The 26396-nt window shown below is 40.6% G+C and overlaps 3 protein-coding genes across 3 annotated transcripts; 2 read left to right on the forward strand and 1 right to left on the reverse strand.

Annotated features, from left to right (window-relative positions):
- The first annotated feature begins 1469 nt into the window (after positions 1 to 1469).
- Positions 1470 to 8009, forward strand: gstt1b (glutathione S-transferase theta 1b). Its single transcript, XM_071505482.1, has 5 exons — positions 1470 to 1673; positions 3887 to 3974; positions 4055 to 4205; positions 5430 to 5606; positions 6552 to 8009. Exons 1-5 carry the CDS (start codon positions 1562 to 1564, stop codon positions 6747 to 6749), a joined length of 726 nt encoding a protein of 241 aa, XP_071361583.1. The 5' UTR covers positions 1470 to 1561; the 3' UTR covers positions 6750 to 8009.
- Positions 8010 to 11849: 3840 nt separating this feature from the next.
- Positions 11850 to 16536, forward strand: LOC139637021 (ladderlectin-like). Its single transcript, XM_071505490.1, has 10 exons — positions 11850 to 11914; positions 13140 to 13300; positions 13379 to 13447; positions 13569 to 13598; positions 13689 to 13736; positions 14440 to 14472; positions 14660 to 14751; positions 15340 to 15465; positions 15592 to 15691; positions 16320 to 16536. Exons 3-10 carry the CDS (start codon positions 13399 to 13401, stop codon positions 16388 to 16390), a joined length of 549 nt encoding a protein of 182 aa, XP_071361591.1. The 5' UTR covers positions 11850 to 11914; positions 13140 to 13300; positions 13379 to 13398; the 3' UTR covers positions 16391 to 16536.
- A 2475-nt stretch (positions 16537 to 19011) lies between these two features.
- LOC139637020 (ladderlectin-like) lies at positions 19012 to 21983 on the reverse strand. Its single transcript, XM_071505489.1, has 8 exons — positions 21895 to 21983; positions 21660 to 21742; positions 21153 to 21209; positions 20676 to 20729; positions 20439 to 20530; positions 20187 to 20312; positions 19850 to 19949; positions 19012 to 19695 (listed from the first exon to the last, which is right to left on the reverse strand). Exons 2-8 carry the CDS (start codon positions 21721 to 21723, stop codon positions 19619 to 19621), a joined length of 570 nt encoding a protein of 189 aa, XP_071361590.1. The 5' UTR covers positions 21724 to 21742; positions 21895 to 21983; the 3' UTR covers positions 19012 to 19618.
- Positions 21984 to 26396: the final 4413 nt, after the last annotated feature.

Here is a 26396-nt window from a genome sequence, read left to right on the forward strand (position 1 = left end):
ACCTTCATTTTGTGATGTCACAGGTGTAGCAGATGTGTTGTTGCAGACTTTGATCATTTCTGACAATAAAAACAGAGACTCCATAGCAGATGGATTCCAGGCTTAATTTGGTCGATAGCTGCTTTACAAATGACAGACATTAAAACATTCTCCATTTACTGGTTTGTATTAGTTGAACAAAATTTTGCTGGGCTGTAACTGGAGACAAAGCTCCACAAGAATCAGCCCATTTAGAGCTTGTGCAGTTTATAGATTTTAGTTGAAAGCACGTGTGGTACAAGATAACACCAGCCCTCAGTTCTATCCTGAAGATAAACACAGAGATGTGTGAGTTACAAATCCTCACCCCAGTGCTTTGCACTCCCATGTCTGACTAGTGGCTCAGCCCCACACTGCTTGAGACTCACCAGAGAGTACAGACATGGAGCAAGAGGATTCACTCTTCCTCTGCCTGTCTGCAGGAGAGTCCCCAACTCTCTCCTCTCTCTGGAGTCTTCAGATGAGCAGCGCCCTGTAGCAGCAGTGACCGGAAACTGCAGAAAATAAAGGGGAGTGGAAAGGTCCCAACACTGATCTGTGATCCCTGTAAGTAGTGCTGGAAGGTAACTGAGTACTTTTACTCAACTACTGTAAATTCACTTTATACTTCAGTTTTATTACATTTGTATTGTGCTTTTTTACTGCACCTTTTTTACCTGACATACAGTCACCAGTTTCCTGTCATCCATTCAACCTGTGATTCCAAACAGTTTGGTCTTGTGAGCCCCTCATGTCTCTGAACTATTCACATTTCCACCAAAGACAAACTTAAAACTTCTCACATGGTTTAATCTGAAGAACCGTTTCGGTCAGACTATATGAATTATTCACAAAGGAAAAGAAGAAAAACGGAAGGAGTTCATGGCTTTTTTCTAATTTAGTTTTAATTTATTTGTACATTTGTGCTGTGTGAACGTGTGCAGTGTGGAGGGGTCAACAGTTGTGCAGTCCTATTTAGTATAATAACAAAGAAGCTGAATCTTGAATCTTGACAGGGGCCATTTCTAAGCAGGAACATTTTTACTTTTGATACTTTAAGTACATTTTTGCTGAGAAAACTTATGCACTTTTATTAAAACAGGACTTTTCATATTTCTTTGCTGATGTTGTGGTACTTTGACTCTTAAAACTAACACTGGGCATCAAGCTAAAAGGTTATTTTTCTTCTATTAAACTAAAAAACAACCAGCTCCATCAGCTGGCTTTTATTCTGAAAATTTTGTTTAAATTATGTTTAAAAAAAGAGGCTCAGTAATTTCCTAAATCATCTGATCATTGTAATTTTCAAAGACATGATGCAAGTTGCTGGGGACTATTTTTAGCGGCGTATTAATCCACAGTTGTTGCTGTATCAGGCTTATGACATTAAAAGTCGGTCGGAGTTGTGGAAACTGTCTCTGGGGGAAGTAAGGAAGTGAACTATCTCGGTCCGATCAGGATCTTTGGCATCAGAAGCCAACTTGTAGCGGTGTCTCCAGAAAGCAGAGGAGAGTTGAAATCGCCCGATCACGGAGAAGCAGCAATGGCGCTGGAGCTGTACCTGGACCTGTTCTCTCAGCCCTGTCGCTCAGTCTATATCTTCGCCAAAATGAACAACATCTCCTTTGACTTCAAGAAGTTGTCTCTAATGGACGGTGAGTTCACGGTGATTTGACAGTTGTTCATATGAGCGCTGTCGTAGTAAATTTTACACTCCTCTTTTTACCTTTTTTTCCCTTTCTTTTCTCTCTCTCTCTCTCTCTCTCTCTCTCTCGCTCAGATCAGGTGTGTTTTCTTTTCCCTTATGTTCATAAATACAATACCTCTGAGTTTTGGAGAAAATAAAACAATAAAACATTTGTTTGGAGGATCCTGGGCTGAGGTAAAAAAAAAAACCAAAATCTCCTTCCTTCGGATAAAACACTGCACTTCCACTAGACTTTTTTTTTGTTTGTTTTTTTTTTTTAAACTAACTTTATGTATACCACATGGAAGATAAATCCTTTAACCACAAAAACAAACACGATTGAAATGTTGAAATAAGATAACATGAAAGGAAAACACAAGCAAAGAAAGTTCATCCATTAAAATAATAAGTAAAGAATGAATTATGCTTAAACATAAGTGGAGTTACCTGATATGGACGCTTTTGACATTTTTATACATTTGTTAAGTGGAGAAAATAAATATCTAGTGCTTTACACAATAGGAGGGGATTTAGTGAGATTATATTTATGTATCTAGTATTTTGTTATGATGATATTGTTACTATAAATCTGGACAGATTTAAAGAGAATAAATCTATATTTATTGATTTAGAGCTCAGACAAGGATTTCCATAAGTGTTGGCTCGTATCACAAACATAAAACAGATGCTCTGTTGTTTCTATATTTATGTAGTTTTGCCGGGGTTAAACTACAGTGGTGTGTCACTTTAAATGTTGCTGTGGCAAGGAATTGTGGGATGGCATTTTCTCATTTCCTTTCATAAAGGAAGGTCCAGTGTTTTCTATGCTAAAGGAGATAAGATAGGAAGCACTGTAGTTCCTTTCCTTGTCGTTCAGAGAATTCAAACAGCTCTGATCATGGCTGCTGCTCAGATACTTCCCAGTCACTTCATTCAGTCAGGAACCTTCCTAAGCAAAAAAGACTTTTCGACCGCAGCCCGGGTCCCAGAGGACAGAGGTTTCTCAGAGGAACCTGGTCTGAGAGGAACCTGGGGCCAGTTGCACGTAGCACCTTAAGTTTTCGACTTAAGTATGACACTTAAGGTTGATTTTCTTCTTAGCTGAGGAAGTTGCTTAAGGTTGTTACACAAAATAACTTAAAAGTTTTCCTTTGTTAAGGAAAGACGATAAGGCATTTGCAGCAATGAAAGAGATCTTACAGCGGTAAATTACTACAGTTTCCATGGAGACCATTTATTTGCTGGTGTTAGCACTTGTGATACTGGTTAACTTCTTAACTATATCGTCTGTACAGAGGAAGAAAATGGCAGAAGAAAAGAAGGCAAGAAAACCAAATTGGTCAGAGGAAAAGACGAAACATCTAGAAGAATATGACAGTAACTGACTAGAGGGCTCCTGTAGCATAAAACCACAGAACAATCATTAACTGTTAAGGAGCTGAAGAGCTCAGCTGTGGAAAGTAGTGTGATCAGACAAACCATAAACTGACTGTCGATCAAATATATGGAGAAAAATCAATTCCTCATCGTTGAGGGTCCATCAGGTTCTTCTGTGTTCATCCTCATCACCATAAACTCAGTTATGTTGAGTTAAGATAGAGTCAGAGGTACCTTAAATTTTCTTTAGTTTGGTCACTAGGGTCTTTTGCTCAGTGGCTCTAAATGATTCTTTAAGTATAAGACCAAGATAAGGAGAAAACCTTAAATACTTAAGTGAACATTTCAAGGAAAGAGAAGACTTAAGGGTGTTTTATTGTTGGGTGTTTTGTTGTGTTAAGGAAATCTTAACTTAAGGTGCTTTGTGCAACTGGTTACAGGTCTCAGAGAACTGAGGTCTCTCATGACGATGGTGAGGGTTTCTGCTCCTCATTCACAGCTGTGGACCCTGAGTGTGATCCAGTTCTTTAGAAGTCTAGTGTAACCTTTTTCTTTTTCATGAGGGCAACGATCAAAAAAGTGGTCGTTTCAAACAGGAAGTCACTTATCCAGGTGTAGGTAGGGCTGGATGTTGGTGAACTGCTGAATGCCAGTATTGGTATAGATGCCCCTCAAAGAAAGTGACGTGGTCAGCAATCAAACATCCTGAGGGTTCAGTCCCATCATGTGCACGGCCGTAGGCAGTGCATCTGTAGATCATTCCAGGCTAATGTCCTCTGACCCAGCTGTGTGTGTTGGTTTCAGGTGAGCAGTATGGAGAGGAGTTTGGGAAGATCAGCTTGATAAGGAAAGTGCCTGCTCTGCGAGATGGAGACTTCTGCCTGGCTGAAAGGTGATCACTGCTCGTCAGTCATGTGTCCTGTGTAAAGCTACGCGCCCTGTCCTGCTCATAACTGATGTTTGCCTCCGCAGCATCGCCATCCTGCTCTATCTGGCAGAGAAGTACCAGACTCCAGACTTCTGGTACCCAGCTGACCTCCAGCAGCGTGCTCGCGTCAATGAGTACCTGTCGTGGCAGCACATGGCCATCCGTTTCCATGGATCCAAGATGTTCTGGCTCCGGGTATAGTCACTTCCACCTGTCATGGTCTCCTGTCAGTGTTTCACACATTGTATTTCACTTTCACCTGGAGCTGAAGCTCCTGAGATCACAATATGATGGTTACATGTGCAAATATAGAAAGAGTGTAAAACTGAAAACAGTATCACAACTGGGACACTAGTGTGCACAGACACACACTCTTTGCTGTCTGGATGTTGTTGTAGGACAGAAGTTGGTTAGAATGGACTCATTTAATGCTGTACCTTTATTAAGCTAGAGGTTTCACAAAACAAGAAAAAGGTCAAAATGACAGCATCAGGGCACTGTGGTGGTATGGTGCACACACCATAACTCCCCCACGTCCACCTTTCTTGTTGCTCTCTGCACTGACTGACTGAGTAAAGGCTCAGTGCCAAAAAATAATCCGAACAAAATCAGAAGCTGACACGTCCTGATTTTTAATGCTGAGTCAGGCTGCAGAAATACTGGAGCCTACATTTCCCATGATGCAACCAAGCAGCAGCTGTTATTAGAGCCTCCTTGACTACATCTTTCAAACCTCCAGTTTGTAAAAAAACCTACCATTCTAAATATGTCGAGCCTACGCTGAGGTAACCCTGGTGACATGACTGCAACATCATCAGATGACACAGCAGAGACTCCAGCACTGTTTTCGCAGCTGAGTTTGCTCCTGATGAAGAGTAAAGTGAAAGTGATGTTGAGGGCTTGTAAGTACAATGATGACTGGCTCTAGAGTGAGTGTGAGGAGAGAGGTATCCTTCCTTTTGCCCAGCAGCTCAACCCTCTGAAACCGCCTGTTTTTCTCAGGCTGTTTCAGGAAGTGACGGGTCTGCTGACCCTGGACATCCTTCAGGAAGGACTCTCGTCACATGATCAGCTCAGTCTTTGTATCAGTGTTCATCTCCTGCTGAAAATATCATGTTGTCCCAATAACAATAGCAACAAGTTAAAAGATTCCTTCACAATAAATGTGCTTAATTTGCCCTGAACCTTGACTGCACTGTTCAGCAGCTGTTTATCATGGCTCCATTCACTGGTTTGACACCATCTTTTTTTATCTGCTTGTTAGCTGTAACTGCTGTGATTATTGTGCACCGCGGGCTTGTACATTGTGTTGTGAAGGTCTCTGAACTCTGGGAACAGGCTCACTGACAGAGTTATGTAGTGTGATTTCATCTGCACTCCCTGGAGATTCACATCAAGGTCTTTGTGTTTGTGCTGCAGCTTTTGATTCCCAAGATTCTGGGCGTGGACGTCCCGCAGGACAAGCTGGACGCAGCCTTGGAGGACCTGAATGGCTCACTGAAGCTCCTGGAGGAAAAGTTCATCCAGGACCGGCCCTTCATTGCAGGAGATCACATCTCATTGGCCGACCTGGTGGCCATTGTGGAGGTCATGCAGGTGTGTTTGAGTCATGGCTCCTGAAACAGGCAGTCCTTTGTGTGTCAGTAGAAATATCTATGCTGGTCACAGGAAGATGCTTGAGTAACAATCCTTTTCCAATATCTTCTGTTGAGAAATTTCAACAGTTTTCTGAAGGTAAAATGCTCTGTGATCACAAGCAGCCACTGAAGATGTTTGCCTGAATGAAACAGTTTGGTTTAAAAAAGGGTCGATCGATATGGTTTTTCCAGGGCCGATACAAATTATCAGTAATCAAGGAGACCGATAACTGATATTTGTAACTGATAGGCATTTGCGTAAAATGAGAAACTTGTTCTCAAAATTTAACACAAACTCCAACACAAAACTTTGCTGAAAAGTCGTCAGCATATTTTTATTTCAACATTTTTTCAAAATAAAAAGTGCAGGGAATTCTCAGCAGCATTTGTCATCAATATTTAATATTATCAGTTGCACAGACTGCAAAGTACCTGACTGGATTTTACATGTTTATTCAGAGACAGTTTAACTGACTTACTTTGTACTTTAATCTGACTACAATTTTACTCAAGTATTTGTATTTCTACTGTAGTAAAATTTCTTCTCAATAATAGTAGCCAGTCATGTGCTGGTGTCAGTGTAGCAGATACAGAGATTAGATTGAGGCTCTATTGTGTGTATGTTGTTGTGTGTTTTATTCTCACAAGAAGAAAGGCTTTTAGGATGAGGCCTAACACAACACTGTCTCTGGTGGCTGGAGTTTTAATTAGCCACCTATGGCCTGAAACAAATGAAGGGCAGAAAACAGAGTAAGAAACAGTAGGTCCATCTAAACCACAGCAGGAACTGTTCCAGACAGAAATCAGAGTAGCATTGATGAGGACTGATGTGGGTCTGTGGCTGAAGCGTGGGATCCGTCCACATTAACAGGCCGCCTTCTCCTCTTCTCTGTCCCCTTGACAGCCTGTGGGCTCTGGCCTGGATGTGTTTGAGGGAAGACCCAAGCTTAGCGCATGGCGTGACAGAGTCCGGGCTGCCATTGGAAAGGAGCTGTTTGACGAAGCCCACCAGGCCATCCTGGGAGCCCAGGACAGCGTGACACTGATGGACGCCAGTAAGATGGAGTTCTTCAAGCCCAAGATCCTTAAATTATTCATGTGAATTTTGTAACCAAGCCTGTGAATTACAATGTAGGTCAGCTGAGTCAGGAACTAATCAAATACTTTAACGAAACAAGACTATAACAAGAGAGTAACACCTGGGTGTTTAAGATGAAGGAGAAATAAATAATACTCTCAGTACTTCTGTAAATACTGGAACCCACTGGTACAGAACTTAAAGGTCCATATAGTATAAAGGTAGATGTCCATGTGTTTTTTGATTATAAAGCAGATCTGGGTTCTATATTAATACTGTGAAAGTATCAAAGCATGCAGTCCACAGAGAAATGCACACAGCCTGTATTTAGAAACTAAGCCTTAAAACGAGCTGTCAGGACTTCTGTAACTTTATGATGTCACAACAAAGCAGTCACTGCCCTCAGCCCCACCTCCAAGCCCTGCCAACCTGGACCCACCATCAAACCTTGCAGGATTTGGTTTCTCTGTGTTTACCTGAAATCTGCTATATTTTTATTAGATCACACAGATAATGGTCAGCAAATAGTCAGTCTCTCTTCTGATTGGCTCACTGACCTGTTGTTACTAGAGCTCCACAGAGAAGCCTGAGAGAGCAGATTTAAAACTACACTGAAATGGTTTTACATATATCTTGCTATAGATATCAATACTTAAAATAAAACACAGAAAAAGAGTAAAATATGGACCTTTAACAACCTTTTTCTAATTGTGTCATAAAGGGGTAAAAAGGGGAGAACAGCAACACATGATATCACTGGCCACATACTTTGTTCCAGTTCAGCTTCATTTCAGTTCTAGTAGGAAACAGTCGATATTTCACTGCTAGCTGATTCATTCAGGCTGTATTATAGTGTTACCAAATTCCCTCTCAACAAAGACACAACACACACATGCACACACGTGCACACAACATCACACATCTCTGTTGTCACTGGTACAGCAGATAATGCACACTGTGCGTTCCCAGGGTCTTGAACATTTCCACCGTAGGACAGTAAAAGCAGCCGAATGTCTTGGAGCAATGTGACAGCATGTGATATGCAGGACTAGACCCCAGAGGCAGACAGACCCAGGACTGGAGTCAGTCGGCCTGATTATGTAATGCGGAGGAATGTGAGATAACTGCTCCTCTGAGAGCTACGGCACATCTGTGTCAACAATCATCAGGCTCTTTCTTTAATGGTTCACTGTGGTCAAATGCAGTTAAGGAGCTGAGCTTCATGTGATGAGATGACGTGTCAATGCTACTTCAAATCTTAATAAACAGTGTTTCTTACCCACACTCTGCTCTCTGTGTTTGTCAGTTGTTCTGACTTGTTGTCCACACTGTGACATTTGGATTGTGAGCTCATATGGATAATGTGGTGAAGTGTGTTACGAAGAGGTTGGATATGTGTTTGTCACATTTTAATTTCAGACAGCAGCACTCTTTGTAGTCAGCTGTGAACTCAGCTTATGATCCATACTGGTTCTCTACTGGTTGACTGGGATCAACACCAGTTCATTTAGTTTGTCCACTGGTGGAAAGAAACTTTCAGTAACAAATGTCTGATGAAGATGAACGTCAGTCTGTCTTTGAGTCACTCCTCCTGTTGTTTCATGGCTGTTCACCAAGAACAAAAATGCTTCAATGCTGACACCATGTGGACAAACAAGGTCATGTCATATCACTTCACATTCGATTACTATTGAATTAATTGGGCTTCATGTTAAAATGCATCCACCAAAGAAGAAGAATATAGCAAATGGACGACAAGAGATTGCAACATGAACGACAAACACCTGTCTGCTATTAAAGCTCCTCTTACTTCATCCTCCCTCATGTCACTGACCACTGCTGCAGACCCCCACCCTTTATTCTCCCGATGGATGGATGGATGATTGATTACAGCTGTTGCTAGGAAACCTCAGGAACATGAGAAAGGTTAGTGATGTATAAGATAAGATGATGTGTTGTTACAACTAGATTATTGTTTTGAAAAGAAATAATCTGGTTTCTGCTCATAATCAGGAAATATGTTATAACATGAAAAGTAACGCCAAAGATTTCTTGCTTGTCACAGCCAGAAACTGAGTAGACATGTCATTGTCACGGTTACAGTGACATGCTGCCATAAGCTAGTGTTTCAAAGACTTGAACCATGTAAAGGACTACCATGCAGAAATGAATGAATAATTATAATCTTTATTTATTGAGCACTCTTGTAAAGTCACGTTCCAAAGTGTTTTACACAGATCAGCAGAAGAAGAGCTGCAGGTCTTGTAAGGCCACAGAGCTAAAACAAGCAAAGTGTCTCAGTGTTATAGTGCAAATAAACCAAAGCAGGAGGGCGATCAGTGAACAGCAATTAAACCATAAGAATAAAAAGACTCAAGTGATCAGGACAGTCAATAAAAACACAAATATTCAATCAAATTTCACCAGTAAAAGTGCAAACCATATAAATCTGTCAAAATCGGGTCAAATCAGAAAAAGCCACATCCAAGTACCTGATTCAGACAAGCATTGGAGAAAGAGTTAGACATCACACCATCACACATTACAGTGGGTCACTAAAACCAGTTTCAGTACTGTGACAGGATCTAAGATCGAAACTTCTCATAGATATTGTTTTTTTCTAACAATGAATGCAATTGAATAAACATGACCTTCTCCAGCACTTTGGAAAGAAATGGCAGTTTGGAAATGGGCCTAAAATTAGAGAGAACAGAGGGGTCCAGATTAGGCTTTTAAATTAGTGGCTGCACTATTGCATGTTTAAAAGAATCTGGAAAACACCTTGAGCTAAAACAAGTATGAATCAAAGTAAGAATAAAAGAACCAACAGATTCAAACACCTCTTTAAGAAGGCAGGATGGAATGCTATCTGAGAGGCAAGTTGTGGGTCAAAGTTCATGAACTACATCACACCATCACACATTACAGTGGGTCACTAAAACCTGCCACTAAACACAACCTTGGCTCAGCACTCTACAGCTAGAGCCATGAACCCAAGTCTCACCAGGAAACTACATTATATTTCTGTTTCATCACTGTTGCTCTGATAACTGTACTTCACTGTTACAGTTTCACCCAATATGTAACTGATGATTCACTGCACATGAACCTGACCGTCAGCAAAGGCAGTGATAGGACTGAGCCACGATGTGAAGTACATCGTCTGTTCTCTGAGAAAAGGTGAACTACAGACTGTTTAAAGACATGTCTCCAGCAGGGAGACAGGATGTGACAATGTGAAGATTTTGGCTGAAATGTCCCTTTAAGTCTTATTTCTTGGCAAACACAGGCTGAGAGACCCCGCCCATATAAAAGGTCAAGGTCAATTTTATTTATATAGCACATTTAAAACAAGTGAAGTTGACCAGAATGCACAAGCATTAGAATAGAAAGCAAATATAAAATACAATAAACAAAATACAGTGTAGCACACAGATTAAAATATAATGTAAAATACAATTTAAAATACAATAATGACACAATAAAATACAATATAAAGTGCACCAATCAATACTAATGAATTATGAAACTGGGTTTAATAGCTAACTGAAGGCCAAGGAAAAGAGATAGGTCTTTAGTGAAGGTTTGGGTGGGAGCAGACCTAATAGGGCAGGGTATTCCATAGCTTTGGGGCAGCCACCGCAAAGGCTCGGTCACCTTTTTTGTTTTGAGCCTGGACTTAAGGACCTCTAGAAGCTGCTGGTTTGACAACCTCAGTGTTCTAGCTGGTGTATGAATTTGAATGAGTTCCACAAGGTACTGTGGTGCCAGATCATTTAATATCTTAAAAACCGTTAATAAAACCTTAAAACTGATCCTGAAGTGGACAGGAAGCCAGTGCAGGGGGGCCAGTACTGGTGTAATGTGAGCATGCCTTTTTGTGCCAGTCAATAGGTAGGCAGCGGCATTTTGCACTAGCTGAGGGCATCATAAAAAACACTTATCTAAGCCCAGGTAGAAGGAGTTACAATAATCTAATCTAGAGGTAATGAAAGCATGGACAACCCTTTCCCTATCTTTGTGTGATAAATACGACCTTATTTTGGCAATAGGCCTTAAATGGAAGATGGCACACTTGACTACAGAGCCAATTTGTCTATTGAATTTAAAATCACTCTCAAAAATTAAACCAATGCTTTTGATATAGTTACAATTTAATGAACCAAAACACTGTCAAAATCAATCTGGCATTTAGGAGGATCAAACAAAATAACTTCTGTTTTGTTTTCATTTAGGTTGAGGGAGTTGAGGCCCATCCAGGTCTTAATGTCACTGAGACAACTTAGAAGCGAGTCTTTACAATTTAGTTTTAAAGGAACGTAGATCTAGACATCCTCAGCAAAGCAGTGAAATTAAACATTATGCTTTCAGAGGATAGAGCCCAATGACAGCATATATAGAGAAAACAGTAAAAGGCCCAAAATGGACCCTTGAGGGACCCCACAAGTAAGAGGGGCAAAGAGAATTCTACTAACTGAACAGAGAAACTCCTATCAGTCAGGTATGACTGAAGCAGCATGTGGGCTGGACCTTTAATGCCTACATAGTTTGCCAGGCGTGATTCTATGATCCACAGCGTCAAAGGCAGCGGCCAAATCCAAAGTCACCAGGATAACGGCACATCCAGAATCAATAGTTAAAATAAGATCATAAAAAACAGTACTGTGACAGGATCTAAGATCGAAAATTCTCATAGATATTGTTTTTCTCTAAAAATGAATGCAATTGAATAAACATGACCTTCTCCAGCACTTTGGAAAGAAATGGCAGTTTGGAAATGGGCCTAAAATTAGAGAGAACAGAGGGGTCCAGATTAGGCTTTTAAATTAGTGGCTGCACTATTGCATGTTTAAAAGAATCTGGAAAACACCTTGAGCTAAAACAAGTATGAATCAAAGTAAGAATAAAAGAACCAACAGATTCAAACACCTCTTTAAGAAGGCAGGATGGAATGCTATCTGAGAGGCAGGTTGTGGGTCAAAGGTCATGAACTACATCACACCATCGCACATTACAGTGGGTCACTAAAACCTGCCACTAAACACAACCTTGGCTCAGCACTCTACAGCTAGAGCCATGAACCCAAGTCTCACCAGGAAACTACATTATATTTCTGTTTCATCACAACAAGCAGAGACCACGTCAAGGTCCACTTCCTGTCACCCAGACCAGTGGAGGCTGACAGACCGGTGCTTGTTGTTTCTCCTGTGAAACACAGTGCAACATGCAGAAGGTTCCTACCCACTCAGTTTGTTCGGTCACATATTTTACTGTGACTTCAACTCTGATCATTGCTTTTTCAGTCATGAGGATTTCATGTTAATATTATGGATTCAAGTTTTCAGTGGCTCCAAAGATCAGTGTAACAGCCTGAACCCCAACACTCTTTGAACCTTTGAACCCTTTGCAGAGTTTTTGCAGACTAGAGGACTGAAGGACTGTATTTTCTCTGGAAAAATGAAAATAACTTCTGTTGTAATCAACACTATAGAACAGGACCAGGTACAATCAACAGTGTAATAAAGGGACTGTTGACATAATTCACTCAAACAAGTGGATTTAATGTCAAGTTCTCATTCTTAGCATCAAGTTCTCGTTTTCACTGACAGACATCACACCATACGTATATACTATAATGTCAATTCACAGTGTAACAGACTGTATCCAACACAAGAAACAACATTATCAATTGTTGCCTAAAGAAACCTGTTTGTGTTAACCTGATAAAAGCTGTGAGAATTCATGTCTCTGATCTTAATCTAACTGTTTTCACCCCAAACCTCACTAAACCTAAAGGAACTGTATGGACTAACAAACATTTCATGCACCCTTCACATCCTCTACTTCTCTACTTCAGGAGTCTGGTAAAGTAGACCTCTACCACAATATGGAGATAAGAGATGACATCCTGCAAGGAACCCAGTGAGTGTTTGTGATAGAAAATGGTTGTAAACTCTTGATAAACACAATAAAAGTTATGTTAATATTAACAGAAGAATTGTGTCCTTGAAAAAGGCAGTTAAAGATGGGACTATTGATGGAAGAGATGATGCGGCCACAAATGTTGACCTTCATACAAGCTCTCAACGTTGAGAGGACATAGACTATTGGTCAGAAATGTTAGGACACCTCCATTTGTCTCAGTATCTCTGAAATTAAAGCTCAGAACAAAGAAGTAATAAAGATTAAAAAAAGAATCATAGATAAATGAATTCTCAGGGCTCAATCTTACAAAGTGTCTTGTTAGACACACTGTAACTGTATGTGCAGCCCACTTTTACTGGTTTTAAATCATTAACCTGCTCTGGAATCACAACAACAAGGAAGCAATTTGTGTAAACTGTCAGGAAAAGAGAGATCAGAGTTCAGCATCAGATATTTATATGCTCAATGTTACCACCTTCCTGCACACAGAGCCAAGTCACAGACCAGCATCTACACGTCCCGCCATCCACACGCCCACATAAACGTAACTCTGTGTGGTTCAGGTCAGTATGTAAGGGCAGAGCAGCCTCCTGTCATCACTGCACAATCAGCAGAGTCCTGAACATCACCACCTCACATCTACCTGACAGGTAAGACTCCTGCTGGGTGGAGCTGATGGTTCTGCTCTCTCTCTGTAGATTTACTAACAGTTTTTTTTCTCCACACAGAACAATCGTTGATCATCAGCATGAAGACAGTCCTGCTCCTCTCTCTTCTCCTCTGTGCTGCATCTGCAGGTCACATTCAACACACGCACACACACACACACACACACACACACACACACACACACACACACACACACACACACAGTAACTTCTACCACTGTTACTAACAGTGTTGTGTTTCTCTGTGCAGCTCCAGCTGAAGACAAACAGAAAGCTCCAGGTCAGTTTTGAAAGATTTGCTTGAATCCAAAGAGACAGACAGTAAGAGCTGCATCTCTCTGACACCAACATTCATGTGATTCCTTCACAGAAGCAGCAGCAGCCGAGGCCCCGCAGGAACAAATGGCTGCTGCACCTGGTCAGTGTCCTCTTTAAATCTCCTGCAGCATTTTTCTGTGTGGCTACACGTTTTATTTAGTCACAGCCACGTGAGAAAATGAACTACAGCAATGATCAAAGTGGCTCCACTTCTATCCAGACCTGGGATTTACAGTTCAACCAGTGTGAGTGCTCATAACTCATAGACTAGAGCTGGACCAACAGGAGGTACCTGTTCCTTTGCCTGTGTCAAGTCATAGGTTCAAAGTCTACAAATTGGTCTTCACCCTGACCCTGAGAAAAGTAACAACCACAATTTCAAATTAAATGTTGTGTGTGTGTCTTAATTTCCCACACAACAAAATGAAAGTTCTAGACCTGTTCCAGATTCAGGCCATGAAATCGGGCGTATACTGGGCCAGAAAAAACAAGCACGTGACACAAGTATGGACGGAAGATGGAAGTTTATTTCGCTGTCTGCTTTGTATGTAGCTTTTTAGCCATGCTATAGGAGCCTACAATACTAATGTTTAATGCTGACTAGAATCTGTTGGCATGCTAACATGATAAACTAAGGGGGTGAACACAGTAAACATGCCTGTTGAACATCAGCGTATTAGCATTTACATTGAATTGAATTGTATTGTCTCATTGACCTGGAGTCACGTTGTTGTTGTCGTATCAGTTTGATGTGAATTAAGTCTGAGTCATTGTGTTGACGGTGTTTCTCTGTGTTTGTGCAGCACATGTGCCTGAGGAGAAGGCAGCACTTGAGTGTAAGGGCCATGTCACTGTTTTAACATTTTCTCTATGTTCACTCATGAGTGTGGTGGTCATGGCAACAAATTAAAAATGATAAAAGACGCAGCAGTCATTTCACATATGTTAGGCTATTAACTGCAGCCCATCTGCACTGCTAAGTGCTGTGTAAATTCACACTCTCTCTCCTCCGTCTCTTTGCAGCTCGGTTTAACTTCTGCCCAGACGGCTGGTTTAGCCACGGCTCTCGCTGCTTCTTGTTCGTTAACACCCCCATGTCCTGGTACAATGCTGAGGTACTGCTGCTCTAACTGCTCTGTGTTGTGTCGACAACAGTAATAATTGCTTCTGCTCTGGCTGGCCTAATCGTACAGCAACTGTAATAATCTTTCAAATGTGGATACATGCACCAAAACTGGTATGTTTATCACCCAAGGAGGATTTGTGCCGGGTTCAGTACTTGTCTCCACATTTGAAAGATTTCTCTGAAATATGCAGTTATCTGCTGCACAATAAAGCCTATGGATAGTATTTGTCATTGGGTCAGTCTCTCACCTTCAGTTAGGGTTGCCAACTGTCCCATAAAATACAGAATCCCATAATTGGAAACCATAAGAAGTGTTCTGTATTATTGTGATACGGGACACGCTTTGTTCCATATTTTTGAGAATCTATGGGACAGAAATATTATGGGTTAGACTACTAAGACAGAGTGAAATCCTCCTGCTCTCTTTCAGGAAGTTGGCAACCCTACCTTCAGTCTATGAAAAGAGGAGCTTCACGGTCACATCTGAGCAAAAGACAAGAATGAAAAAGTGAAATGACACAAGATCTATTTGGTTGTACAACCACAAAGATCCCTCTGTATTTCCTCTGTCCCTCAGGAGCACTGCAATAACCAGGGGGCCCACCTGGCCTCAGTCACCAACCCAAGAGAGTACAGCTTCCTCCAGCAGATCACACAGACAGCTGGTCAGAGCATCGCATGGCTTGGAGGCTTCAACCTGCAGGTCTGCATTAAGAAGATCAGTCCAGATCAAACTCAGGACCTGGTCCACAGGGGGTCTAGACTTATACAAGATACATATGAGAGTCAAAGATGACATTTCCTTACACTCCTGTTCTTTGTCTTTCAGGGCCAGTGGTTGTGGATTGACCGTGAAGGTTTCTATTACACAAACTGGTACTCCCCCTCCTCCTCCAGCAGCTACCCATGCATGTACTTACGCACCACTAGTAAGTCACATCCTCAGTCACTTTAGGTTTGGCATACCCAGTACACAAACAAGACACTCTTATTTGCTTTCGCTGGACAGATACATCAGCTACACTTTGACCTGTTTTTCACAGGGAATATAACAGTGAAACTGAGCTAATGTATCAGTTTTACCAGGCTGGTTTTCTGAAGAGGGCAACATCAGACATATTTATTATACATTATTTGTCACATTTGTGTATTTTCCAGCCTAGTTATCATCAGTGCAGCTGTAGCTGCTCACATTTCACTGATAACGAACCAGTAACAATGGCGTTCTCTCTCCATCCTCTCAAATGACAAATTTAACTTTTACATATGTAAAAACATCTGTATGAAGTGTTGATGGTTAACCTGGACCTATGTCTTGGTCAGAGAGATTTTCTGTTTTCACACTGTGTCTTGATGAGCGTAGGTCACAGTAAACATGACACCAACTTGTATTTAAGGGGCAGGGAGCACGAGGTCGCGTCACACTCTTTTGTGGTCTGAGTGCAGATTTACTCAGTTTTCTGTGGAAAAAGGTCAATAACTGCTGTTTCCATAGATACTATGGTTCATCATTGGTTGTTAATGTTGTTCTTTTTTCTCTTTTTAATCCAAATTCAGATGGTTGGGGTAACACCCGGTGTGGCTCTTCTTATCGCTTCATCTGCTCCAAGGACCCATTCAGCTGTTAGCATACATGCTAATCATCTGGAGCCTTGGGATACATCAGCTCTATTTCTTAAAATGATCAAGTGCTCAGTGACTTTTGCACCAGAATATTACTGTTTGTGATTGTGGAAGTAGCTTGTTTTTCTAATAAAGTCATATGAGAACGGGACAGTTTGTGGTTTTCCTTGAAGAGATTTGTTAGAAACTTTAAGTCAAGCTGCAGTCTTAAGATGCAAACAGTTACTGAAACTCTGAGTAACTTCAGAGGGAAGTCAAACTACCTGCTCACCAGGCTTGTGTCACAGCAGTTCAAATAATTTCCTGTAAATACATCAGAGTGAACACTGTGATCCATGGCTTTGGTGCAATGAAGCAGTATGGTAAATCAGAGAATAGAAACCATTCTTAACTGAGTTACTAAGAACAACTATCTGTAGAATAAAGACATTATAGAAGATACAAGTGGAAAAAGGAGTTTGAAGCTTTTCAACCTTTTCTTCTCCAGTGATGTAAATGCTGCATTTCACTCAGCACAACAGGGTGTTTGCGTGCCTTTAACTGCAGATAGACAGCTTCAGTCCGCCAGTAGTGTTTGTTAATTGTGCACACATCGTTACATGGATATTGCAAAACGGTTGTGGAGATACAAGTCAGATCACAGAAACAATGGTAGACCAGCTTCCTCCTGCTCGTGGTAGACTCATCCCCAACCTCTGACTCACCCCTGACCCCTGACCCATAACTTCCAGACGACCTTGGTGAAGAAGAATCTGTGCCGGTGTCTAAATAAACTCCCAATCTGTCTATACAGTGTTGCCTATAATCATGTAAATGTCATATCTGATAAATTGCAAATGGTTCTTTGGCTTTGATTGTTCTGCTGCAACCACAGACAGTTGAGAGTTATGTGTATTTATACATTATGACTGATCCAGATAAAAGCAGCTGTAGACATCTATAAACTGGGTGATTATAAATTCTTAGTTGCTGACAATCACAAAGTCTTCCTGTTGTGGAACAGGGCCTGGCTTACTTCCTTGACATTTGTACAGGGGAACTTGGCTCTTCCTGCTCACCCTTGGACCTTGCATTCTAAGTTATCTATTAAAATTGCTTGGTGGGTAGTAGGTCCAATAATGTCATTTGCATTGTCTAGAAGGAATACAACTGAAAAACAACTGCCAGCACTCTTAAATGGCATCTAAAGAACCCAGTTTTCCAAAACTCTGACCTTTTGTAACCCCTTGCCAACTTGATCATAAGCCCTGGGATATTTACTATGTGTATGTATATAATATTAAATATAGTGTTTAATTGTTAGTAAACATAAATTCTCTTATTTAAAAAAAAGAAAAATTTGCAGTCAATCACACTTAAATATTTGATATCAGTTTGCTTTAGAATCAGTTTATTTGCGTATAACTTACATTGTTTTATATGTAATGCACACATTTTATCACTGTAGGGTTAAACGAGCAATTTCCTGTTGTATTAATTATTTCTTTCTTTGTTTTGAGTTACTGTGATTGTTGAGAGGTCCCCTCCTGGTTAAGGTAAATGGTGGATAAATAGAAAAACCATTTACTTTCAACAATTCCTGTATTCTTGTTGCCTCACTGCTTGGTCCCTGACAATTGGCGGCAGTGGTGGGATCATCCAATTATAACTGACTGTGGCCTGGATGCAGCATCCTCTGGGTCAGCAGCAGTGGCCTGAGATGGTGTAAACTGCTCCCCTTCTCCCTCCTGTCCCAGAGGGGAAGAACAGTCCTGTATGTCCTCATCATTGTCTCTCTAACTCCTCACGTCGTCAGTGTGTGTTCAGTATACAGTATGCTGAATGTTCAGTGGCATTCATTATTGTTTAAATTAAATTTTTATAAAAATCCTTTTGATTTAATTTTCATTTTTTTTATCAAGTATCTATGACATTAATGTAGATCATGTACTTCCCAGGTATTTTGACCTGGGTTCTGTGACACCTACGTTTTAGGACATCTGCAATGCTGTGGAAATATTGTAAAAGTGTTGAACTGTTTTATAACAAAGAGTCACACCACACAGCCCAAAAGAATTTGAATATGAAAGTCTAATTCTGATGATATGGGTCATTCCCACTATTCGGTGCCATTTCAGTATGGTAACTTTCTATTTAAAAAATGCAAAGCTTTACAAGATTATATAATTTCATCTGAATAAGGGTTTGTTTAAATGTTAAAAAAACATATTGGTCCAGCTCAGGATATTATGATTTAATAATTTAAACCAAATTCTTCGCACATGACATTGGCCAAATTTCCCCCCGTTACAGGACATTCTTATCACTATCACTAAGTATATATATCCTGCAAATTTATTTCAAGAAAGTGTCAATAAACAAGCATTGTGTAAAAAAAAGACATGTTTTGTTTTGAGGCAAAATGTAATTTCAACACATTTCTTTTAAAATAAAAAGGAATTTCAATAGAATTCTACCCCATTTTTCAATGATTTCGTTTTGTCAATTTATTCCTTGCAATTAACCACAGAGAAAGGAATAATATTTTTTATATAATTAAATCAATATTTTAAAAAACACACAGGTAACAGGATGGACAGAAGAGAAACAGGGTGGACCCGAAGGAACAGAGGGGACATCACACATAAATAACGATACATTTAATTAGAGAAAGGCAATTGATTTGCCTCCCCCATGGTCCCATTCCAGTTTAATAAAATGTGTTAACCTCTGAAAGAAATATCAGAAACATTTTTCAGTCTGATCTCACAGACATCACACTAGTCAACAATACGTTTTATTTAAAAAGGCAACCCATTTACTCCACTAACCCCAGCCCACTTTAAAAAGATGTGTTACACATCCGAAAGAAACATCAGGAACATATTTCAGTCTCTCATTTCAGACATCACACCACTGAACAAAAAAACATTTCATGCTCTTCAGGAACCTGTGGGTGATATCACAGAGGCAACGCCCGTCTTTATTTACAGTCTGGTCTGAACAGGGCCTGAGAACCAGGTCCACTTCATCATAATTCCACTAGTTAGAGCCATTCCAGATGAATTATGTCCTCTTATCAACTTAAGTAACATGGTGTCAAAATGAGTTTAAGCCCCAGAAAGAAGAACAAAAGCTCAATAATAAAACAAATCAAAGTGTTCATTTCACACACAGAACATATATATAAAAGTGACAGTCACATGCACTCCTTTACAGACAAAACAGCAGCTTCAGCAGTGACACTGTGACGACTAACAGTTCAACCCTTTGACCTGACACACGAATGGGAACTGCATGCTGCAACCATGGTTGGACCAGCCCTTGGACCCTGCAAAAACATCATCATCATCGTTATCATAGTCATCACCAGCAGCAATGTCAACAGGGTGACAGCAATCAAATGTAATTGTAGAAGTAGGTCTGGTGGTCCAGTCTCTGCGCTGTGTTGTGTGTGTTTTTGTCTGCATGTTTCCTGTTCTGACCTTGAGTGTTGAGCTGCAGGCACTGGTAGATGTCCGTGGAGCCTGCAGTTTCCCAGTTGTGGTAATCAAAGCGTGAGCCATCTTCCCATCTCCAGTTCCCCTGGAGGAAGTCAATGTTAGTTTAAAGTGCCTTTGTTTCAACATTTCAACACTCACTCAGAACACAAACAATCTGCATCAGTTTCACCAGGACTGTTTCACAAATCCTAACCCTAAAATCAAAACAATGCTAACAGAGTCTTTTAACAAATGATAAAACCTCATGACAAATTAGACAAATCTGCCAAATGTCACCTGTTCACAAGCTACAAATGTCATTTTTAATGTTTGCACCAACCTCGAAGTAGTAACCTCCAATCCAGGCGAACGTGTGGCCACCAGTCCTGACCATACGCTGGAGGAAGTTATACTCCCAGATGCTGTGGACTGAGGCCAGACTGCCATCATAGCCAGCACAGAAGCTCTGCAGGATGAGAGGAGAGGAGGACTTTCGGTTTTATTTCAGAACATCGATACACTTAAGTCAAATGAAGCTAAGGCAGAGCCCCACACTTTTCCTTTCCTTCCCTAATGAATGTAACATTTTTACCTCAGCGTTTGTCCAGCTTTCAGGATCGTTGGCTAAGAAGTAGCAGCTGCCACCAAAACTCTGCCAGCCATCGAGGCAGAAATGGAAACGAGCTGAAAACAATGAGGAAAAAAATGATAGAATAAATAAATAACCAAATGGCTGGAATCAAGTTTTTAAAGGGTTTTATTCAGTGTCCAGCAGCTGCAGCAACCTTGTGTGCTATTGTGATGCACGTGTGTTGTGTGATTTTTTCACCTTGAGGGCGAAGAGCTGATCTGCCAGCAGCAACAGGAGCATCGGCATCCACCTCTGTAAAACACAAGGTCTGTGAGGTTCACTCATGGTGTGAGACACCCGTCGTCACTCACTGTGTTCTCTGTAGACACAAGTGGCTGACAGTGAATCATTTCAAACCTCCAGTTTATTCATTTTGACCAGTTTGCAGTGCAGCTTGTACAAATCACTAAATAAGGCTGTATACTATTGTATGGTCTAATCCAAGTACTATTGTACTTGCATGTGGAGTAGAACTGATGTGTCCCCATCACTGACTCAAACCAGTACTTTGTCTGTACTGGGAAACTTCAGCAATGATTCACAAAGACAATGATAAATGATGATACGAAGCACTTCATGTTAGAGCAACAACAGCTGAAGATAGGAAAAGATGTCTTAGACACATCTACAAATAGTAACACACACTGTAGTGGTCTGTGATCTGACTCCACTCACCTGGTTGAGGTGCAGCTTTGTCTTTCTGTTGCACAGCAGCAGCTTCAGCTGGAGCAACTGAGGGAAAGACAGCAGAGTGGATTCATGGAGATCAGTTTCATACAAGTTCTACTGAGATCAGGAACAAAGACCACTTCTAACCTGTCGTGTCCTAAACCCTCAGTCCCTCCTCCTCCCATGACCCACATTCATCTCTCTGTTCTTGGAAATATGTTTCAGTGTCTCAGTGAGACCTTGACTTCCATACTGATGGGGGCTGCATGTAGGTGGAACAGCCAGAACTTCAGAGAGCAATTAAGACCTCTGGAAAAATCATCAGGTCCCTGCTATGTGATATCACCACCATCAACACCTCCTGCTGCCTGCGCCAATCACACAGCATCATCTGAGACCAGCTCATCACCTGTTCTACCTCTTTATCTAATCTGATATCATCTAATATAATCTGATCTGATCACAGCTGTTTTACACGTGTTATTGAAATAATGTATCAGAGCTCAGTCTGACCTGATGCAGCCGAGATGGACAGAGCAGAACAGAGGATAACAGAGAGAGTCAGTAGAGTCTTCATGACGAAAACCGATGAACATCTGGAGGGAGGCACAGTTTTAGAGTAGAGCAGTATTGGTATGAATGAACAACCTTATATACAGTAGTGACAACACAACCTTTATCACAATCAGAGCCACAACATACACAATGTGTAACAGATCCAAACTGGAGTAACACAAATGTGACTTACAGAGAGAAGCAGCAGTCAGGTAACAGTGAAGTGTTTCTCAGGTGTGCGGTAGGTGAGTGATGCTCTGTGCATTTTATAGACACTGGACCACACTGAGTCACCTGACACAGTTAACCATAAAATGTCTGGACTTTGCCTCCTGCGCCCGTGGTGAATTGTTTTGCAGGAAAACCGATAATTTCCCAGCACTTCCCACTGTGATGACTGACTCATATCAATTAAACTACATAGGTCAACAAAGAGGTTGAATTTCCCAGCAGACCTTTCATGGATGATGAACATTGTTTCATCCTGCTGTATAAACTGGAACTGAATACCTCAGCTCTCCTGGACTGTAATGGACGTGCAGGAAGAACTGACTATAACCAAAGAGGGAGACCACAGAGGACTTAGTTCAGTATTGTCACATGTGAACCTGAAGGACCTGTAGAAGTAGAAATGTAGCGTGAAGTTTCAGTTTGGGATGGCCCTCAGTCTGATACCAGGGGCCCCATTTAAAACCGCTGAGTACTGATAAAACAAGGCCTCAGTGCACCTCTATGGAAAGTGACCCACATGTATGAACATTTTGGTGTCTGGACACGGGAAGTGGGGTTACTCATAGATCACTTTATCATAAAGATTCAAACCAGGAGTGTTGTTCGTGCTTGTGCTAGTGAGCCTGAACTATAACATTGCACCATTCAACTGTAAACAATCTTCTGCTCAAAGTTTTATCAGCTTCATGAATTGAGGATTATATCACAGAACTCATTGTGTAATCATCACAGAGTTTATTTTCTGCAGTAAAGCCAGTGTAAAAATCCCAGTGGCATTTTGTGGAGGGAACCAGGGTGACACTAACTCCTGGGTCACATCATCCCTGCAGCTTTGTATTGTCCTGTTTGTTGCATTAACTGCTGCTGCAGCCATCAGCCTCTCATACTCTGTTCAGGGATTTGCACAGGGGGTAATTGTGGGAATGATTTGCCAAAGTGCACACATATTTAAGTTGTTTGTGATTTATAAAGGGAAATTGCATGGAGCTGTGCGTACACACAGTGCTATGGAAATGCTGACTTTTTTGCTTATCAATTGTGTGTACATTCAATTTTAGTATGATTCCTACACACTGTTTTATAATTGATGCCCCCGAGCTTTAAAGCTGAGACTCTTATCTCCGCATGACGAATGAAAGGCTCAGTATCAGTGAATTAATGATACTCCCAGCAAATGTGAAAATTCTGTTTCTCTATTGACCAGTAGATGGATGTACTGATTACATTTGTTGAATGATGTGACATTTAAGTTACAATATATAACTTTTCCACATTCAAATGTCTAAAAATGACTACACCTATGTTATGTATTTTTTGAGTTATGTACTTAGATTATTCCTAATGTTTCTAGCAATACCCAAACCAAAGAAATTGTGATTTTATTCATGGTAATGCTGTTTTATTTGGTTGCCTGCCAGTGATGTCATATCCCTTATGTGCATGCGGCAACATTGTGGTTCAACTGAATGTTTTTCAATAAAGATTTTTAAACTGAGACTGTTCACTTTGGAGAGGAGGACACCTCTGTTGACAATTCAACTCCAGGTAAAAACCTCCTGAACCACTGACACTAAAGAAATCCAAAGCAGAACAGTGTTATGGCAATTGTAGTGAAGACAAGAACTGCCATTATCCCATGCTATTTCATGACATCACCCAACGTTGTCTTTAGTTCAGAAGGTTACATAATGTGTGTTTAAACCTTTGAAATGGTTTCACCTTATTTATTTTAACTTGTTCCGTGACTGAATAATGATTTGTATTTCCCCTTTAATACAGCAGTAAGGGTAAGTAAACACCTTGAGTAAATCAGTATACGACCTAACCCATCCCATTTGGTAGGATCTTGTCTGACCAAGATGTGACCGGTCCATAAAAGACTTTGCTGATGGTTGTAATAAGGCTGACTCAGTCAAGGAAACAGAACAGAAAAAAACAGAGACTGTAAGATCCAGTTTCCCAACCTGTTTACTGCCTTGAAAATATAGGAATTCATGTACAACAACCAGTTAAAGAGAAACTGCTTTTACATGTGTAAATGATATGTCTCAGTGCTCATCCTCCAGATAATGCTGCTCTGCAAACACATCGAGATAAACCCATCTCATGTTAGTTATGAAATGAATTCATTCCTTGGTTTTAGGAACAGTTGTGGACTTTGCCCTCTACACTTGAACAGGAGTTTGCTTCTTAGGAATATATTAGTGAGACTGACATTTTTAAGGACTCAAACACTGAAGAATGAACTACTGCTGGATATAACTCTTTTCGATACGATAAGAAAAGTAAAGGAGGTGGTGCAGCTGTTTCTCTCTACAGCCACTTCCCTCATCATCACTATCTATGAAATGTGCGTTTGGGTGAGGGACTCAACTAACTGTCATCAGCATTTATGGGATCTTCAGAGGCAGGGTCAGGGGGGGTCTACTGAATGCGCCCTCCTGTGCCTCACCCAGAGGACCCCCCTAAGCTGCCCCAAAATGCCTGTGTGAGTTTTACTCATCATAACCATACATGAACCCACTAAAATATTAAAGTTGCTGTTGTACCTAAATATATATCAAGTGAACATTGAGGTCATGAACAAGCAAAATAATAACCCAAGCAATGAAAAATAATATGAGGGGGTGTCCATTGTCCATCAACATGCCCAACATAACACATTTTTCTTAAACCGACTTTATTTATAACCTTTAACACATGAACAATAAAATCCTCCTATCCTAACAACAAAAACAAACAAGTTTGAAATGTTGAAATATCATAAAAAGGAAAACACAAGCAGAGAAAGTTGATCCATAATTACATAAAAATAAGGTATTGAGCAGGAGGTCAGAATAAATTATACTCAGAAATAAGTAGAGAGATAAGTATAGATAGAGTATAGAGGGGGGGGATTTGCACAAATAACATTTATGTATACAGTAGTTTGTTATGATGATATTGTAAGTAGAAATCTAGACAGGTTAAAGAGAATAAATCTATGTTTATGGATTTGGAAGTCAGTCAAGGATTTTCATCAGTGTAAAACATCAAACAGGTGCTTTGTTTCTACATTTCTGTGGGTCTGCCGGGGTTAAACTACAATGGTACATCGCTTTACAGTTTTTTATGTTTGCTTACACACAAAAATTCAAATCTCAGCCTGGATCTGCACAACTATAAGCACATTCTCAGCCTCACATTTTTTGCAAAACACTAACCAAACTTCTCTACATTAGACACATAAATCTAACATGATGTCACTTCTTTGCCATTTCAAGGCACAACCCTCCAAATCACCACACCCATAAACCAACTGAGTAGACATGACCGTGAAGTGTGAAGACAACTAGGGGCTTTATTGTAACCTCACTAATCAGGTGTAAGCACTATAAAAAGGCAGCAGGTGAGTTTAGCTGTGTTCAACCAAAATGGAAGCCAACATTGCAGTGAGAGGAAGAGGAAGAGGGAGAGTGAGAATGAGAGGGGGAGCCCACGGAGGAAGAAGGGTAGGTAGATGAAGAGGGAGGGGCGGAGGTTGACCTGAAGGAGGATGTGGACAGAGAAGACGAGGACCAAATTTATCGAATGAAATTAGAGCAACACTAGTTGACCATGTGGTAAACCATGGTGTGACAGTGAGTTAGGCCTAATCTCAGCAGATATCCTGTTGCATCAGTAATTCGGATGTTTCTTGATAATGCCAACTACATGTACTACATCAGTACTTTGTGGCATCTGACATGTATTTTGATTGGTCTCCATAGGATTGAGGGTCAAGTACATTAAGGAGGAAGGAGCCCCATATTCTCAGAAGAACAAGAGAGAGCAATAACAAACATGGTTTTGGTTAATAACACTATACGCCTCAGAGAAATTCAAGCACACATCCTCAATAACAACACAGTTTTCAAAAACATTCATCAGGTCCCGTTATCAACCCTGGGGAGAATCCTTAAAAAACATCAGTTATAGATGAAACAGTTATACTGAGTGCCATTTGACAGGAATTCTGAGAGGGTAAAAGATCTGCGGCATGAATATGTGGATGTAAGTACTGGACACTTCAGTACTATGCACTACACAAACAGAACCTTTTACGGTAACATGTATGTTTGTAGTAGGCATGTACTGAACTACACAACTTTGACTTTTTTTAAGAGAACAGTGCAAATGGATGCCAATGCAATACCACATGTATTATATTTGTTTTATGTAGGGACTGAATTTTCTCCTTTCCTTTGGTAATGGAAGGTCCAGTGTTTCCTATGCTAAAGGAGATAAAATAGGAAGCATTAAAGTTTCTTTCCTCAGCTTTTGATCATGGCTGCTGCTCATTTTTTATCTTCTAGAGAAAAAAATACTTTTTCGACCACAGTTCAGAGTACAGTGAGACTTGGTGGATTGTTGGATCACAGACTGAGCTCTAATTTTGTGAAGACGGCACCATCATGTGGCCATTTATTACTCCTACAATTTTAC

The sequence above is a fragment of the Trachinotus anak genome, unplaced genomic scaffold, assembly GCF_046630095.1.
Source record: "Trachinotus anak isolate AG129_WGS33_773 ecotype Australia unplaced genomic scaffold, CSIRO_AGI_Tana_v1 ptg000019l, whole genome shotgun sequence".
NCBI classification, from domain to species: Eukaryota; Metazoa; Chordata; class Actinopteri; order Carangiformes; family Carangidae; genus Trachinotus; species Trachinotus anak.